Consider the following 18,539-nt stretch of genomic DNA (forward strand, 5'->3'; position numbering starts at 1 on the left):
GCTGAATGTGTGTTTTTTTTGGGGGGGGGTAGGGAAAACAGAAGAAGGAGGAGGAGGAGGAGGAGGAGGAGGAGGAAGAGGAAAAGAAACCCAGAGTGCTATAGTTTGTAGGAGTTGGTGAAATAACAGCCTCAAATGGACTGGTTTTAGTTGGATAAGAGTATGTAGACCTCTTCTTCTTTTAAATGGAGCCAAGAGCTTCCTTCTTCAAGTGTCTGAATGCAAATGATGATGCAAATATGCAGACCAAATAATAAATATATCACCAGAAAATACATCCTGATTCATGAACATGTTGTAATGAGCACACTGTAACATGTCTGTTATCATCCTACTTTGAGGTCTCTGTCCATCTATGAAGAAAACACCAATAATGTATGTATTTTTTATTCTCTAACAAAATTTACATACTGCTTGATTGTAATAAAACCTCTAAGTGGTTGACAAGAAATCCAGGCAGCTGACAAGAAATATTGATAATGAATCAAACATTCCTGATATAAATCCAGTTTTTCACATTATACACCCAAATTAGGAAGTGCACTGATACGTAAATGACCAATCTTTTCGTACACCATAAAATAAGGACTGTGAAGTACAGATTTTCAAAGTCCTGAAAATTTGGACTCTTGCACCTTAAAAAACAACAACAAAGTTCTAGGTCTCATGGTAGCATGCATATATTTGAAAATATAATGGGACACAAAGGATTCTCTGTGGCAAATTTGCAAAAAGCCCAAATCCTTAATGATTCAGCTTTCATAATTTTAGTCCCCAAAGATTTCTCAAGGGCTCAAAAATGTTTTGAGAAGAAATGTTGTCCCCTCTTTTAACCAAGTATATTTTGGCAACCTAGCAGTTCGAAAGCACGCCAGTGAAAGTAGATAAATACTTCCTGTGGCAGGAAGGTAAACGGCATTTCCATGCTCTCTGGCTTCCGTCATGGTGTTCCGTTGCGCCAGAAGCAGTTTAGTCCTGCTGGCCACATGACCCAGAAAGCTGTCTGTGGACAAACGCCAGCTCCCTCAGCCTGAAAGCGAGATGAGCGCCACAACCCCATAGTCGCCTTTGACTGGACTTAACTGTCCAGGTGTCCTTTACCTTTTTTACCTTTATTCTGGCATCCAGCATGTTAATGAAAACCTTGTTATGTTACATGTATCTTCATGACACAAATGATTTTTCACAAGCGACAGGGCTCCTGTGCAGAGCAGATACACCACAGCATCACACGTTCCTCTCACAATGCCTGAGCATTCAGCATTCACCTTTGTTGTAAGGAGAAGTTGTACACCCAAAGACCTCCCCAGATTCTGGAACCATTCTGCGTAAGCCGTGGCATGTGCAGCTGTGCAGGCAAAGGCCCAAATCTTTGCAGGTGTTTGGTCTGTGTTTGCAGCAGACACCTGGGGAAGGAGTGTGTGATGTCAGGGCAAGACTATTCAGATTAGCCCATCTCCTTCCTCTTCCACTGCTCAACACAGGAGGAAACAACAGGTAATGGGGCATGGATTTCCCACTCTGAATAACCCCATTAAACAAGGCGTCTGTCCACTACTGACCTGGTTGCATGTCGAGGTCCCCAAGCCACCCCAATAAAACATAATTCACACAGAATTTTTGTTTAAGGTTTTTGGCATAATTTTGGCCACAACTTTATTAAAACACAAAAAATGTGAGTGGTTGCTTAGGCATTGGTTGCAACTATCTGACCCCGCACAGGGACAGACTGACATTCGCACGCCCGCGAAAATCAGAAAGGGAAAACATATTGGGGAGAAAGATGGAGCTGGGTACCATGCCCTCACCTCTCCCCAAATGCTCCCAGGGGCTCTTGCGTGGCCCTAGCCCCTTGCCAGGGGTTCGGACAAAAGCATGGTGAGCCCCTGGATTTCTTTAACGGAATACCCTTGCAGCAGCAGTATTGGAGGGGCAGGCACAGCCAACCATACCCCCTCCACCAACCAAATTTAACCAATGCCTAACCGCAACCTTACAAGCTGTGACAATTTGCTACGCAGTAGGCAAAAACCAAATGGCACCAGCCAATCAGCCAAATGGACAAAATTCCCACCCGGCCCCTGCTCCAAAGCAGACGACCCCATGACAGGCATAGCAAGGTCAAGCAAACAACCCTAAAATAGGGAGGGTGGACAGGTGGTCCGATGCACGCAGCGAAAAGAGGCAGCTCAACGCTGCGCGCAGGGAATTTAAGAGTTCTGGCTGTCAATCACAAAATGGCAACATCAACTTCTCCCCAACGGCAAGAGTAGCCCAATCACAGCAGTGGCCAACTACCTTCACCCGCCCAGCAACAGTGGGATGTCTTGATAGACCCCACTGCAACACGTGCTCTCCATGAAGGAGAACATGCTTTCATATCCTCCAACATTTCTCTGATTAAACTTGGGGCACCCTATTCCATAATAAGAATAATTTTATTATTTTTACCCCATCCATCTGACTGAGTTCCCCCAGCCACTCTGGGAGGCTTCCAACATATATAAAAACATAAAACATAATACTTTTTTTAAAAAAAAAACACTTCCCTATACAGGGCTGCCTTCAGATGTCTTCTAAAGGTTGCATAGTTACTTATCTCCTTGGCTTGGGAGGTAGCCTAACTTCATACCCTCCAACATTTCTCTGGTCAAAATAGGGATGGCCTAAGGAAAAGTGGGACATTCCAGGATCAAATCAGAAACTGGGACAGCTTTTGTAAATCTGGGACTGTCCCTGGAAAATAGGGACACTTGGAGGGTCTGCTAGTTTATGCAAACTGAATTCTTTCAGTTTATTTCTGAAAGAAATATTTCTGAATTCTAAGTTGAGTGGCTACACTTTGGCTTAATGATCCACCATCATTGTTAAAGTAACTCGTTTTCCTTGAGGGAAGTGGCTGAAGATGTTACTTTACTCATCTCTTGTGATGATGTCACAGAAGCAAGAACTGTTTACTGCCTTCATGCCAACTGGCATGTATAAATGTTCCTCCATTCCTGCTTGTCTCCTGACTTGGAATCTGAGCAACTGTTATCTCATTGCACATCTGCTTTTTGTTTTTACTTTGGCTTTTCCTCAGAAGATCATTTAAGAAATAGACATAATCACATGCTATCTCACAATCATGTGCCTGAGGGGAAATCACAAGCATCATAGCCAGAGATGTTTTGCTTTTTGCCCAACACACATAATCTCTTTTCACATAAAAAAAAAAGTCACTCAACATGCATGCAAACATTTGTAACATTTCTTTTATCACTGGATTAACTAGGATATTTTGTAGTTGCACAGATGGAGATGGGGGCAGGAAAAGTTTTGTGTTCTGGAGAGTCAAAGTTTTAAGTTAATTGCATTTAAATTATGCAGTGGCGGGGGAGGTCTATTAAAAATAAATAGTCCAATTACAAAAGTAAAATCATGTCAACACAGAAGAGTCATTTGACAGTCATTAAACAGATAATACTGTACAAGAAAACAACAGCAGACAAGATTTAGGTATGGGGAGGGAAATCTATAGGAAAACACTAAGAATAAAAGGAGACTCTGGTCAATAAACACCAACAGGTCGCCAAAGGTGTCTGGCAAATTGTCCTCATGCCCTTGGAAGAACTCCATGGACAAACCTACCGGTAGACAGCATCTTAAAAAGCAGAGACATCACCTTGCCGACAAAGGTCCGTATAGTTAAAGCTATGGTTTTCCCACTAGAGATGTGTGGAAGTGAGAGCTGGACCATACAGAAGGTTGATTGCTGAAGAATTGATGCTTTTGAATTATGGTGCTGGAGGAGACGCTTGAGAGTCCCTTGGACTGCAAGAAGATGAAATCTATCCATTCTGAAGGAAATCAGCCCTGAGTGCTCACTGGAAGGACAGATCCTGAAGCTGAGGCTCCAATACTTTGGCCACCTCATGAGAAGAGAAGACTCCCTGGAAAAGACCCTGATGTTGGGAAAGATGGAGGGCACAAGGAGAAGGGGACGACAGAGGACGAGATGGTTGGACAGTGTTCTTGAAGCTACCAGCATGAGTTTGACCAAACTGCGGGAGGCAGTGGAAGACAGGAGTGCCTGGTGTGCTCTGGTCCATGGGGTCATGAAGAGTCAGACACGACTAAACAACAAGATTGATGAGGCTGAAGGTCACAAAGGAAGCAGTCAGAGCAGGATTACAATGTGGCTCACGCAGAGCATAGATTGCAAATGTCTTTGCTCCGCACACAGAAATGCAGGCCGGGCACCTACCTTTGTTAAGGTGTGCTTGCACCCCTGCCTTAAGAGCACAGTGTTCTTTTTTCAGTACATTTCACAGCTCTTTCCCTGCTAGCTGTTCACACCAGCAATTCATTTCATTTATTTTTGTTTACATACCAAGGGACATGGGGGAGGGGTGGTTAGAGTCTTTACCCTATGCAAATCAGTTCACACCATGCTTAGATACAAAATAAGATGAACCAGACACTGGACATGCAGTGAGAGTGCAGTAAGTGGTATGTGAACATGTGCTTTGTGTGGATGTTAAGTGGAAAGCAGAAAAGTTTTATACAGAGCTTTTAAAAGTCCTGCAACAGAAGTTAATCTATAACGTGCTAATATTTGCATTTTGCTCTCAGGGACTGAGAGCCCGTCAGTGGTGTGAAGAAGAAGAAGAAGAAGAAGAGGAGGAGGAGGAGGAGGAGGAGGAGGAGGAGGAGGAGTTTGGATTTGATATCCCGCTTTATCACTACCTGAAGGAGTCTCAAAGCAATTCTCCTTTCCCTTCCTCCCCCACAACAAACACTCTGTGAGGTGAGTGGGGCTGAGAGACTTCAAAGAAGTGTGACTAGCCCAAGGTCACCCAGCAGCTGCATGTGGAGGAGCGGAGACGCGAACCCAGTTCCCCAGATTACGAGACTACCGCATTATGTGGCCCTTGTGACAGGAACCTTTGAATGCCTATTGCCACCCCTGAGATACATTTATGAATCACTCCCACATAATGGTTTCATAACACAATGAAGCTGACTCATGGGAGCACTCTTATCCTCTAGAGGTTTCGCAATATGAACCTTTGTCAGAAAGTCCCTGCTCACATCTCGACCACTAGCCAGCGGAAATTCTTTAGAGTGAGTATTTTCCTGAGATAACAGCATTCATTGATTTGGGAACCATCTCAATTAGGAGTACTGGACTCCCAAGGGGCAAAGGTACTGCTGTGTGGATATAAGTCTGAGTTTTGCAAACAGTGCAGTAAAAACAATAATTCAATATTTTGGAGTTTTGAATCCAGTAAGTCATTATCTATCCCCTGTTGTTCTTGCCCTTGCTGCTCCCCGTGTGTGTGTGTGTGTGTGTGTGTGTGTGTGTGTGAGAGAGAGAGAGAGAGAGAGAGAGGAGGCAAACCCATTGACCTCTTCCCCTTCTTTGTTTTCCAATCACTGACTCCATCCTCTTCCAAATGTTGCAAAGTGTGATAGGAATTTTGAGGTCTTAGATATATGGTAATGTTCATAACCGCACGTACATAGATCAGCACAGGAAGACCGACCTGAAGCCATTTGGATTCCTAAACTGAGCAAATGTTTTCTCTGCAAGGTCAAAGTGGAAAAGCCTCCCCATTGTCTCTTCCCTCACAAATCCTGTCTTAAGGACACATTTAAGATCTGAATAGGGTGTGAGCCTGTGACCTGGCCCAGGAACTAAGTATTTATCATTACAAAAGACTGGCCAGGCTACCCAGGAAATCCAATCAAGTAACCTGCCAGACAGGAGATAAACAAGGACAAGAGAAAAACAACATTTAAATTTCTGTGATGTAGGTATGATGTATCTGAGGGGTGGTCTTAGGTTACACCCCTTCTGTGATGTATGTATGATGTATCTGGGGGTGGTCTTGATCTACAGGGTGGCAATTTCAAAAGTCTTTATAAGGCCTTGCACACTATTTTTCTGGGTCCTCCTCCTTTCCTGCGTGTGAGGGGAGCACCCTGTTGCAACAGATCAATAAAGATCAAGCTTACTAGCTGCTTTGCTTCTCAATATTCTCTGGTTGGCCTCTGTTATTCTCTCCTACCAATAGGGAACCTATGGAAGGACTCTATATGGGCTCTTGGATACCCCATAAGGGAAAAGGGCAATTTTTGTTTACAACAAAAGTGAACTTCTATAGCAGGAAAGCAACTGGACTATAGGTAGAATCCTTGCATAAATTAGTACCCTGATCTTCAGGAGGTCTGAAGCAGGCTGGATCTGCTCTTGCCAGAACATCCAATGGCATTTCCTTGAAGATGGGCGCTGGGCCTACCTGGCTAGCTCGCTGGCGGACTCTGGCTCAGGTGCCTCCCTGGTTGTTGGGGAAAACCCATCATGAGCCAGTAATCAGCTTTGCCTGCTGGACAGCAACCTGAAGGGGGAGAAGCCGAAATGATTCCACCTACAGCTCATCGCCTTTGCAGAGGTGAAGACCAGTTAGCTCTGGCCTTCCTAAGCAGAACTATCAGCAGCAGTCAGATGCTGCGAACAACGCCTGTGGTTCCTAGCCCTCCCTTGCTGCTTCCTGCTCTCCCTCTGGACCCCTGACTCTGTGATCATCAGGATTCCCTAACCTATGGCTTGTCAGACTATGTATGTGGCTTCTGCTCTTAGGCAAGCATTCCTCAGAGACTCTTGGCCCCTCCTTGATCAGCACCAGAACTTGGGACAGGGCTGTGGCAAAACCTTATGGACAGGAGGCAGTGCAAGGGCTGTTTCAGGCAGCTCTCCCACCTCGGTGGGAATGTCCAGCATCAGTGGGGCAGGATGCCTCCCGATGAACTACTCAGCCTGTGTCAGGCTCAGCACTTCAGGGGAAGGGAAGGGAAGGGAAGGGAAGGAAGGGGAATAAAAGATCAGGCTAAGTTCAAATTGAAAGCCAGGCGGAATAACTCTGTCTTACAGGCCCTGCAGAAAGAAGTTAAATCCTGCAGGGCCCTGGTCTCATGGGACAGAGCATTCCACCAGTTCGGAGCCATCACTGAGAAGGCCCTGGCCCTGGTGGAGGATAGTTTGACTTCCTTAGGGCCTGGACCTCTAAACTATGATGGACCTTAAGTTCCTCTGCAGGGTATACCAGGAGAGGCGGTCCTGTAAATGCGAGGGCCCTAAGCCACAAAATGTATGCTTCATGCAATTCTTTCCTCAACGGGGTAGTTGTTGATGGTTATTTTTTCCTTTCTTTTCTTTTCCTATGCTTTCCTATGGTTTTCTTTCGGTGACCTATATGTGCATGCATCTATCTGTTTATAGAAAAGGTTAATACAAACTGCATTTTTTAAAAGCAAAGTCAGAGCCAATTCACACAACTATTGATGCAAACTGGTAGAGTTTTATACCTTGCCCTTTGCACAAGCTAATACAAGGCAGTCTACCTTGCACACCGCAATTGGAAGCCTCTGATCTCATCTGCTTCAGGTGGTAAGGGGACTTCCTCTCGAACTTTCACTTAGCTTCTTTCCCCACTGAAAGAACGCTCCCAATTCTTTATTCTCCACCCACGTTCCCACCGCTGTTGACCGAAAAGTTGTCCAAAAAGAAGCCCTCTCTCGGCTTTATCAGTGAAATGGTTTTGCAAAAATTTCCCAAGAGTCACACCAAAAAAAGATATGTTTGAACTAGCATTAGGAACAGAACTATTTATTTAATTCACTCATCAGGCTGTGGGACATGTTTGCAAGAAGGATGGTTGTGCTGACAGGCTAAGTAGAAGCAACAATTGCTGAAACCTTATTTTAAAAGGTCAATTGTCATATAAGCCTATTGTCAGGCATTTCCAACACCCACTCTGACGCTGAAGCTCAAAAACAGTGCAAACGTCACTATAATGATGAATAAATGTTCCATAGGTTGGTGTGAGACTCGGAAATAGCTGCTACAAAGCTTACGTATCAAGTAACATTTAAAAAGTGCCTTTAATCATCGGTATTTGAAGAATTTATAAATTTTATTTTTAAACATATTATTGCATTTATATTGTTACATGCCACCCCAATCTCCGAGTGGCGAGAGAATCCCAGGGTTTTTCAAGTACTTTCTCAAGTTTGGTTTCCTTTGGTTTCCTTGGACTGAAGGTGAACAGAGACTGTGATGTCTTTAGGATATATGGTTTTATTTACTCATATGGGCAACCTGGGCTCACAGCATTAACACCCCAACAGACTGTGCTTCTCCATTGGATCCAGCACAGAGCAAGTCTGTCTCTGCGTCTCCAGCTTCCAGCCTGTTTCCAGCTCGCTCTCTGGCTCGTTCTTCCACCTAGCAGTTAGGTGGGTGAGGAGAAGGCTCACCTATTAGCCTGGAGCCCTGTGCAGCCTTGTGTCATTATAAGGTAAAGGTAAAGGGACCCCTGACCATTAGGTCCAGTCATGGCTGACTCCAGGGTTGCGGCGCTCATCTCGCTTTATTGGCCGAGGGAGCCGGCATACAGCTTCCGGGTCATGTGGCCAGCATGACTAAGCTGCTTCTGGTGAACCAGAGCAGCGCACGGAAACGCCGTTTACCTTCCCGCCGGAGCGGGACCTATTTATCTACTTGCACTTTGATGTGCTTTCGAACTCCTAGGTTGGCAGGAGAAGGGACCGAGCAACGGGAGCTCACCCCGTCGTGGGAATTCGAACCGCCAACCTTCTGATCGGCAAGCCCAAGAGGCTCTGTGGTTTAACCCACAGCGCCACCCGCGTCCCTCAAGTCATTATAGACACATAGAATTGTAGAGTTGAAAGGAACCCTGAGAGTCATCTTGTCAAATTTAGCCTATGACAGTCCTATGATTGCTGATTGAGACATCAAACCCATGGTGTCCTGGAGAACTTGCTACTCCTGAATTAAGTGATGTGCAGAATTACATTTATGCTTATGATGTATCTTACAGGCAAATATTGTGCAATACTTTAAAACTCAGTTACTGCTGTCGGAGACGAAAATTACTAATGATCAGGCTATTTTGTGTTTCCTACTACTCTGTGAAATTCCTCTTCTACAAGGAAAAATCAGCTACAAGTTAGGTTTGTCCACATTTGAGCTGGAGCTTGGTTGGAATCCATGTTTTACCCCTTTGAATTTTCCTTCAGTATTTGAAGACTTATGGCCATTTCCAATGTTACTTAGATGCCTGCTGAGTTTGCTTGTTCCCACCTCTTCATTGGTTAAGTTAAAAAGGCAGCATGACTCCTGTCCTTCTGAAGGGAAGGGAACCATACCTGAGTTCCTTGTAGGAAAGGCGAGATAGAAATGTAATAACAAATAGGAAATTATGATTGTGTGCAAATTTAGATCTGTTTGAAAAGGGCGAGGGCATTGGTGCAGTAGGGAACAGATTATGGACAGTAGTTGTTTCTGAGGAACAGTAGTAAGAGCAACACCAAGGTCCGTGGTAGACCAAGACCCTTTTTTACTCCAGCCAAGAGCACAATGGTAACCAAAACCAAAGGCTACATGGTGAGAAAACAGAATACTTCCTTTTCCCTCGCTTTCAGATCAAGTCACGCTCTGGGGCAGTCCTAGGTCATGCTTGGGATTTGCTTGAAGAGCAAGAAAGGCAGTTCCTAACTGACACAACATTTTGCAAGCTATGAAAAATATTTTTATTTCCCCAACATGCACGCTTACCAGAACCCTTCATTGGGCAGAATGGGAATAAAGTCAGTTTCAAGGACACAGAAGTAGAGAAGGTGGTTACCAAGGGAAACACTTGGAGCCATTTCGAGTAGCTAATGGCCAAATCCCAGAAAAGGCTTAGCACATCCACACATGGAGTCCCTCCAAGTGTCCCTATTTTCCAGGGACAGTCCCATAAATACAGAAGGCATCTCGGTTTTTGATTTGATCCTGCACGTTTCCTTAGGACGTCTCTAGGCGGGTATGGAGTTATGTGACCCCTGAGCCGAGGAAATAAGTAACTATACAACCTTTAGAAGACATCTGAAGGCAGCCCTGCATCGGGAGAAGTTTTTAATGTTTGTTTTATTGTGTTTCTGTATATGCTGGAAGCAGCACAGAGTTGCTTGGGCAACCCAGTCAGATGAGCGGGATGTAAATAATAAAATATTAGCAGCAAGAATATTATTGTCCCAAAAATGGAAGCAAGAAGAATTACCGATGATTGAAGAATGGAGGATGAAGTTAATGGACTATGCAGAATTAGATAAACTAACAGGAAGAATTCGAAACCGGTGGGACCAGAAATTCACGGAAGACTGGAGTAAATTTACGGATTATTTGAAAAGTATTTGTGAAGATCAGATGACGTTTGTAGGTTTGCAAGAAACTCTGTGAGGAGTATTATTGGAAGTATTGCAAAAACAGATAGGGGAAGGATAATTTGTTAAGAGACTTAAAGGCAATATAAAGTTAAGAAATGTATAAGAAGTAGATAAAACGGTGGATTATCAGAGGTGCTGATGGAAGTCAAAAAAAAGATTGTATAAGTGATAAGTTTTGTGGTACATTTTATAACTGATACGTTAAAATCAATAAAAATTATTTAAATAAATAAATAAATATTTTTATTGAATAGGATGTCCCTGTTTTCACTGGAGAAATGTTGGAGGGTATGCACACATATGAAGATAACAAGAGCCTTGTGGATCACCCCGTGACCCATCTCATGTTCTCATATTGGCCAAGCATACGTCCCATGACTCATGGGGGATCATGAGGGAATACACAGGACTGTAGTGACTCAGGCAATTACATTCTCTGAGAAACTCATTGTCTTCTGCAGTCTCAATCCCAGGTTTCAGAAGACCTTGCTTGGGCAGGATGCCAAATTGACTCACCTCCTCTTCGCTTCTGCCTATTCATAGTCTGACTGTACACTAAGGATGCACGAGGGTGGCACTTTCAAATTTTCTACGCTTAAGTTCAGTCTTCCACATTTCCACCTCAGTTTGCAGAAAAAGTCTGCACAGAAATTCACCAGCATCTTTGTGCAAATTCCCCCAACATACACATTTCTGCATGTTCATTTTTGCCTGAGATATATACCTTTGCAAACCATTTCCCCTAATACAGATGCATTTTCGTATCTCGTCTTTGCTAACATATACTGTATTTTTCGCTCCATAAGACATATTTTTTTCCTCCTAAAAAGTAAGGGGAAATGTGAGCGCGTCTTATGGAGCGAATGGTGCTGCGCAGAGAGGGAGAGGTGCGCAGCGCCCCTTCAGCGAAGCGGGAGGAGGAACAGAGCCCCTTCTGTTCCTCCTTCCACTTCGCTGAAGGGGCGCTGTGCAGCTCTTGCTCAGGACAGGAACAAAGCCCCGCTTGATGTCCTGGCTTCTGCCAGTGTGGTGTAGTGGTTAAGAGAGGTAGATTCGTAATCTGGTGAACCGGGTTCGCGTCTCCGCTCCTCCACATGCAGCTGCTGGGTGACCTGGGGTTAGTCATGCTTCTCTGAAGTCTCTCAGCCCCACTCACCTCACAGAGTGTTTGTTGTGGGGGAGGAAGGGAAAGGAGAATGTTAGCTGCTTTGAGACTCCTTCGGGTAGTGATAAAGCGGGATATCAAATCCAAACTCTTAAATTTCAAAAAAAAATATTTATTAAAAAAAATCCAAACTCTTCTTCTTCTTCTTCATTATCATCATCTTCATCCCGCTGCCCAGGAGAGGCTGCACACATCTATCCCATAAGCCAGGACAGCAAGAAAACAAGGAAAAAAATATTCTGAATCCCAGAAGCCAAATCCCTCTTGCTGTTCTGGCTTCTGGGATTCAGATTTTTTTTTCTTGTTTTCCTCCTCCAAAAACTAGGTGCATCTTGTGGTCTGGTGCGTCTTTTAGAGTGAATAATATGGTGCATTTTTATACACACTTTACCCTGATTTGCGAAATCAGAAGTGCACATTTTAAAGGACGGCTGACTTTCAGTTTGCAAATTGTGTCAAAGGGTGTGAATTAGGGAAATCCACCTTTAAATGCAAACGGAATCTAATCCCCCCCCCATTGCCAACTCTCAACTCCATCTACAACACATGTGGAAGATGCAGCTCTGTTCCCTCTTGTCACTGCTTGAATGGTCAGAGAGGACAAATGAACAGGAACATTGTGTGTGTGTGTGTGTGTGTGTAGGTGTGGGTTCATGGCACCCATGTGAGGGTGGGGGTCTTGGCAGGTGCCCAGCAAGTACGACGCCTCGTGCCAGAGCCCTAGCCTTTTGAATACAGCCTTAAACAATTTCCACATAAGTCATAAAATCTAAAACTAAAAAATACAACATTAATATCAATAACAATTTAAAATGACATAGATAAAAAATAAAAACAATTTTAAATAAAAACAATTTTTAAAAGGATCCATCTCTGTAGAGCAGCAGCACCAGTCCTTTATGGAGCCCTCCAGGCCCTGTCCCAAGCCAGGTGGAAAGAGGCAGGGCAGGCTCCCAGGCTCCCAGCAGTCAGTCCCAGCAGGTCAGATAAAGCTTAGCTTAGAGCAGTTGGACTTAGGAGGGATGTGACTTACAAGCAAGGCAAGTTGCACAGCAATCTCAGAGACCCGTGGCTGATAGCTGCTGGAACCCAAGGCTGTGGCTACAGAAGAAGCAATATTATTTTGGGGTGCAATGCTGTGAACCCCTCCATCTTAGGCTGAGGTTGTATATATGTATAAATAAACCATATATCATAAAGACACCACAGTCTCTGCTGGGCCTCATTTTCCAAAGGGAAACACAAATCCTATTTTTACTCACAAGTTGAACTAGAGTTTATAAAGTGATGCTGCCAACTGCTAAATATTCGTAGGATGGCAGCCTTAGTCGCTGAACCTTCAGTGACTTGTGCTGCTTGCAAATGTTTTTTTGATAAAAAAAATGAAACTGAAATTATTTTATAAATAGGCAAACTCCAGGAAGCTACTCTGGGGAAATTTATTCCAAAGAATGTTGGAATGCTTTACTGGAAATTGCAGTTAGAAACCGAAAGTAATACGAAGAAGAAATCATGACTGTGTAATATTGCATGTCTCATGAAGAAACTATTTGTGAAGTAATACTTCACTAGAAGCTTACAACTAAAAAATTTGCTAGTTCATGTAACACTTGCATGTGAAATTCGACACGTACACACAGTACTGTCTTGCCCACAGTAGTAGATATGATGGTCATCCAAACTGAATTCGCCCATTCCCATCCATTTTAGTTCACTGATGCCCAGGATGTCAATATTTATTCTTGCCATCTCATTTTTGACCACCTCCAACTTACCCAGGTTCATGGTTCTTACATTCCAGGTTCCTATGCAATATTTTTCTTTACAGCATTGGACTTTCCTTTTGCTTCCAGGCATATCCGCAACTGAGCGTCCTTTCGGCTTTGGCCCAGCCGCTTCATCAGCTCTGAATCTACTTGTACTTGTCCTCCGCTCTTCCTCAGTAGCATGTTGGACGCCTTCCGACCTGAGGGGCTCATCTTCCAGCGTCATAACTTGCATATGCCTGTTGTCTTTGTCCATGGAGTTTTCTTGGCAGGGATACGGGAGTGGCTTGCCGGTTCCTGCTCCAGGTGGATCATGTTTGGTCAAAACTCTCCACTATGACCTGTCCATCTTGGGTGGCCCTGCACGGCATAGCTCATAGCTTCGGAGCAGATGTTAGGAGTGTGCAAGAAGCCAAAGAGGAGGAAGAGTTAATACGTGCAATCCTATGGCCTTAAACCTTACAGAACAAAAGCAGTTTTTTGGAACCATATTGACTGGGGAAACGGCCCATAGGGCAAGGATTAAGCACCCCCTTTGCATCCTGCTGATGCTGCTTTGATCAAATCTGAAGCCCATCACTGCTGCAGTAAAATGAAGACAAAAACTATCAGGGCATTATCCTTGTTTGCCCTGCATCAAATCTTTGGCTCTGGTTAGCCAATATATTAGTAAGGAACAGGCCTAACACAAGGAAAGGGAAATAGGTTGTGCTAGAATGAGTACCACAGAAAGACAGTATATTAAGGTATTTGATAAAGAGGGGAGGGGGAACCAGAAGTATGGAAATGGTAGCCTAGCAGTTACAAAAGAGAATTAGAACTTTAAAGTCACTTAAAGAATAAATAATACATTAGAATCAAGAATTAGAAGTAGCATGGGGACCAGGAATTCCTTTGAACAGAGTTCTTAGGAGACCCCCATTTTCCTCACAGAGCTAAAATTCACAGAGTTCTCAGCACCCTTAACTTAGGGCTGCCTTACTGGGGTTTTTTTCCTCCTTAAAAAAGCTCAACAACTCACAGCTGTTGAAGCGGTATAATAGTGCTTTAAATTATAATGCGGATGTGGCCCTATATAGATTTTAAAAACCTGGAAGCCATCACCATGCACATTTCAGTTGTCTAGTAGCCGAACTGCAGCACAATAGAAAAGAAATAGTGCCATCTGGTGTATAATAAGTACAAGGTCTGTGGTAATTTCCTTTCAAGGAAGCAATGGAATACTTTATAGGCCTGTGCATAGGTAAGTTCATTAACAACAACAATAACAACACAAAACTTTAAGGAGACTAGGCATATAAACTAAATTAGCATCTTTAATAGTCTCGCATACGTGCAGTTTCCAACTATATACTACAATGTTACTGATCCAGGGCATCCAAAGATCTGACCTACAGAATTAAAGATTTCATGTTTTATCTAGTTTTTGGTCCCTTTCTTGATGAACAGCTTTTGCAGCTGGAAAGCCACTTCCGTACTGATTTGGTGTACGAAATGCATGCATTTAAAATATATTTCTCGCACTTCTGCTGGATCTACACCATGCATTTAAAATGCGTTCAACACACATTCGAAGCACACGATTTCCCCCAATGTCCTGGGGACTGCCGTTTGTTAAGAAGTGCTGGGAGCTGTAGGCCTTGGAAGGGGAAACTACAATTTCCAGAATTCTTTGGGGAAACTCATGCGCTTTAAATGAATGCACTTTTGGTTTCAGCCAATAATGCAGTACACCTGTCCATCGGCCATCCTGGCTGGGGCTGAGGAAAAGTCCCTTTGCTGAACAGAACACTTCATTTGGCCAGTTATATCCGAAGTAGAATGGGACGCGGGTGGCGCTGTGGGTTAAACCACAGAGCCTAGAGCTTGCTGATCAGAAGATCAGCGGTTCGAATCCCTGCGATGGGGTGAGCTCCCGCTGGTCAGTCCCTGCTCCTGCCCACCTAGCAGTTCAAAAGCAAATCAAAGTGCAAGTAGATAAATAGGTACTGCTCCGGCGGGAAGGTAAACAGTGTTTCCATGCGCTGCTCTGGTTCTCCATAAGCAGCTTAGTCATGCTGGCCACATGACCCGGAAGCTGTACGCCGGCTCCCTCGGCCAGTAAAGCGAGATGAGCGCCGCAACCCCAGAGTCGGCCATGACTGGACCTAATGGTCAGGGGTCCCTTTATCTTTACCTTTACCTGAAGCAGAAGAGCTTTGCCTCTTCTTTTACACACATTTCCCCACTCCACCTGCAACCCCTGAATTAAATTAATGGGCCTTGCTTGTGAGTAAGCTTACAGATTGCAGCCTCACAGTCCAAGCTTTACTCGGAAGCAAGCCTGAAAGATAACGGGGCTTACTCCCCATAAATGTGCCCCCTAAACAGTAGCTGGGGAATAACATCACATCACATCATCACAACACAACACAACACAACACAACACAACACAACACAACACAACATGCAGGCCTGGCCTGGCCTGGCCTGGCCTGGCCACCCTATGTGTGTGATCACTATTTATTAATAATAATAATAATAATAATAATAATAATAATAATAATAATTATTATTATTATTATTATTATTATTATTATTAAGCAAATAAAAAGAGGGGCTCTCACCCTCTCATTCCCTCCCGCCGTTTCCACCCACCCGCTGAAATCGTTCCCCGTTTATTTATTTTTATTGAAAGATTCCCACAGCTCCAGTCGGTGGAACACGAGACTCTTCATCTTCGGGTCCTGGGTTCGAGTCCCACGTTGGGCCGAAAATTCCTGAATCGCGGGTGGGGAGGGGGCTGGACTGGATGACCCTGGTGGCCCCATCCCACTCCTGCTAGGATTCCTAGAAGATACACAGCAATCCGTAAAAACGACAGGTCAGTACGAGAGATGCCAACCTCCGGGCAAAAAGCCGGTCGGCCGCTCAAGAAGCAGCAGCAGAAGAAGAAAAAGAGAGGAGGAGGAGGAATAGGAATCGTGCCCGGAAATGACGTCCCATCGCTTCCTGGCCCGCGGACAGCTTCCCCCCAAACAAGCGTGCCTTGGCAGGCAGGCGGAAAGTCCGAGGAGGGAGAGCCTGGCCAGGCTGACGGAGGGAGGCCGCTGAAGAGGAGGAGGAGGGGAGGCCGGGAAGGCGGCAGGTAAGGGGGGAGGAGGAGGGGGGGCGAGGGTCTAGGGAGGAGGAGGGGCGGGAGGAAGCTTCCGAGGGGCAGCGCTTCGGGGGGTGGCGGCGTCTCTGCAGCGCCTGCTCTCCAGGGCTGCCCGCTTTGGCCTTGGCGGAATACGGAGCGGGTTGGAGCTGCTGCTGCTGCGAGTCTGGACCGTTCGGACCTGGAGCGCTTCTGCACCCTTTATTGTTATTATCCCCTCCTGCAGCAACAACCACACACACACACCACCACCAACAAGAAGTTTGTTACTGGTATGACCTTTCGTGTGCATGCACACTTCTTCAGATACACAGGCACACACACGAAAGCTCATAAACAAACTTAGTTGGTCTCTACGGTGCTACTGGAAGGAATGTTTTTATTATTATTATTATTTGTTTCGACTATGGCAGGCCAACACGGCTACCTACCTGTAACACATAATAACAACAACACAGAGAGAGAGAGATATAAAACACACACATACAGTATACAGTGGTACCTCGGTTTACGAATTTAATCCATTCCTGAAGTCTGTTCTTAAACCAAAACCATTCTTAAACTGAGACGCACTTTCCCTAATGAGGCCTCCCACCGCCGGTGCCCTTCCACAGTTCGGATTCTGTTCTTAGACCGAGGTAAAGTTCTTAAACCGGGACACCACTTCCGGTTTTGCGGAGTTCATAAACTGAATTGTTTGTAAACAGGGCTGTTCTTAAACTGAGGTACCACTGTAAATATATGTAAAACCACACACACACACCTATAACAACAACAACAACACACATATATATAAAACAATGCACGTACTCATATATGTATATAAAACAACACACACACACACACATATACATATATGTAATTTTTGTTGCAGGAGGGGAGAATACACACACACCACAGATACCCTGCCATTTGGGTACAGCTCCCTGCCCCCCAATTACTTTTTAGGACTTGTGGGATGGGTAGGTGATGTATATTTTTCCCCACCTCCAGGACTGAGTTGCATATACCACCCTGAGACTGTAGAAAGCCGCCTTCTAAGACAGGCTTCTACAACCTGGTGCCCTCCAGGTGTTTTGAACTCCCATCACCCTTGGCTATTGGCTATGCTGGCTGGGGTTGAAGGGAATCCGAGTCCAACAAATATCTGGAGGGTGCCATGGCTGGGGATCCACAGCAAGGCTTCCCGCATTTCCTACTACATAATTTCAGGCTACTGCCTCTCTGGATGGGCTAGTGTCAATAAAATGCCAAATAAAGAGAAGTGTTGACGATAACGTCCAAAGGTTGAATAAGTAGTTTGTTGGTGCGTTTTATTACTGAGTCATTTCTTTATGGGAGGAAAAATAATACTTGTAGCTCAAATTTCAAGTGTTAATGATTGTTGCAAATATGTATATATTATCTCCATTTAGGTCAAAATGGGTTTCATATTTTCGAAGTCTGTGAATGAAAGCCTAAAGAGTCAACAGGAGTTTATGCTCATGAACTCTCGACTTCAGGTTGGTTATTATATTACAGAGCATGTAGCAACGCGATGATTTTATACTCTGGTACAAAAATATGTGCATACAGCATTGGTTACCCCACAGTGACATGCATCTCATATGTGGTACTGGGAACCGAAATAAAAATATGGATTAGATAAATTTGTTCCCAGACAAATGCACCTTGGAACTGCCAAGGTGCCTTCTTGCAGTCCTCTACCCACTTACCTGGGAGTATGCCTCATTGAACTAAACGGGGCTTACTTCTGAGTAGGCATGTTTAGGATCACACAGTAAATTTGTGTGTGTGATGCATACGTACACCTGAATGAAGAAAGAGGAGTGAGAGCTGGGAGTTGAGAGAGACCTGTGGTGTAGAGAAAAGAACAAATAGTTTTCGTTCTTTTCTGTCTGCACCCTCATTGCAGCCCTAAAGTTAAGATCCCAGTGAAGACCAGCAGATGGGAGGGAGGAAAGTTGACAGGGGGGTGAATGGAAGAGAATCTTACATTACCTGCCCCCCCTTCCCAGTAGGAGAACAGGAAGCAGATTAAAGAACAGGAAGGTAATAAAGTATCCTGTTTTCCTGCATATCTTATTAATCTGTCATTTAGAATTTAATTTTGTCTTTGTCTTCCTTGGCAAATCTGATTAGGTTATCGGATTGTCTTATCCTGAAGACCTTACTGTTAATATAATACATTGCTGTG

The 18,539-nt window shown here is 44.4% G+C and overlaps 1 protein-coding gene across 2 annotated transcripts in view; it reads left to right on the top strand.

Annotated features, from left to right (window-relative positions):
- The window catches only part of PLGRKT (plasminogen receptor with a C-terminal lysine), a 231,538-nt gene that overhangs the window by 198,549 nt on the left and 14,450 nt on the right, over positions 1 to 18,539 (top strand). Inside the window, exons 1-2 of one of the 2 annotated variants that reach the window (XM_053371927.1) lie at positions 16,270 to 16,333; positions 17,758 to 17,844. In XM_053371927.1, coding sequence (XP_053227902.1) covers positions 17,764 to 17,844 — 81 coding nt within the window. In that variant the 5' untranslated portion in view covers positions 16,270 to 16,333; positions 17,758 to 17,763. Of the gene's footprint in view, positions 1 to 16,269; positions 16,334 to 17,755; positions 17,845 to 18,539 lie in introns of those variants that run through there. The other variant, XM_053371928.1, reaches the window with a different exon arrangement.

The sequence above is a fragment of the Podarcis raffonei genome, chromosome 17 (genome assembly GCF_027172205.1).
Source record: "Podarcis raffonei isolate rPodRaf1 chromosome 17, rPodRaf1.pri, whole genome shotgun sequence".
NCBI lineage: Eukaryota > Metazoa > Chordata > Lepidosauria > Squamata > Lacertidae > Podarcis > Podarcis raffonei.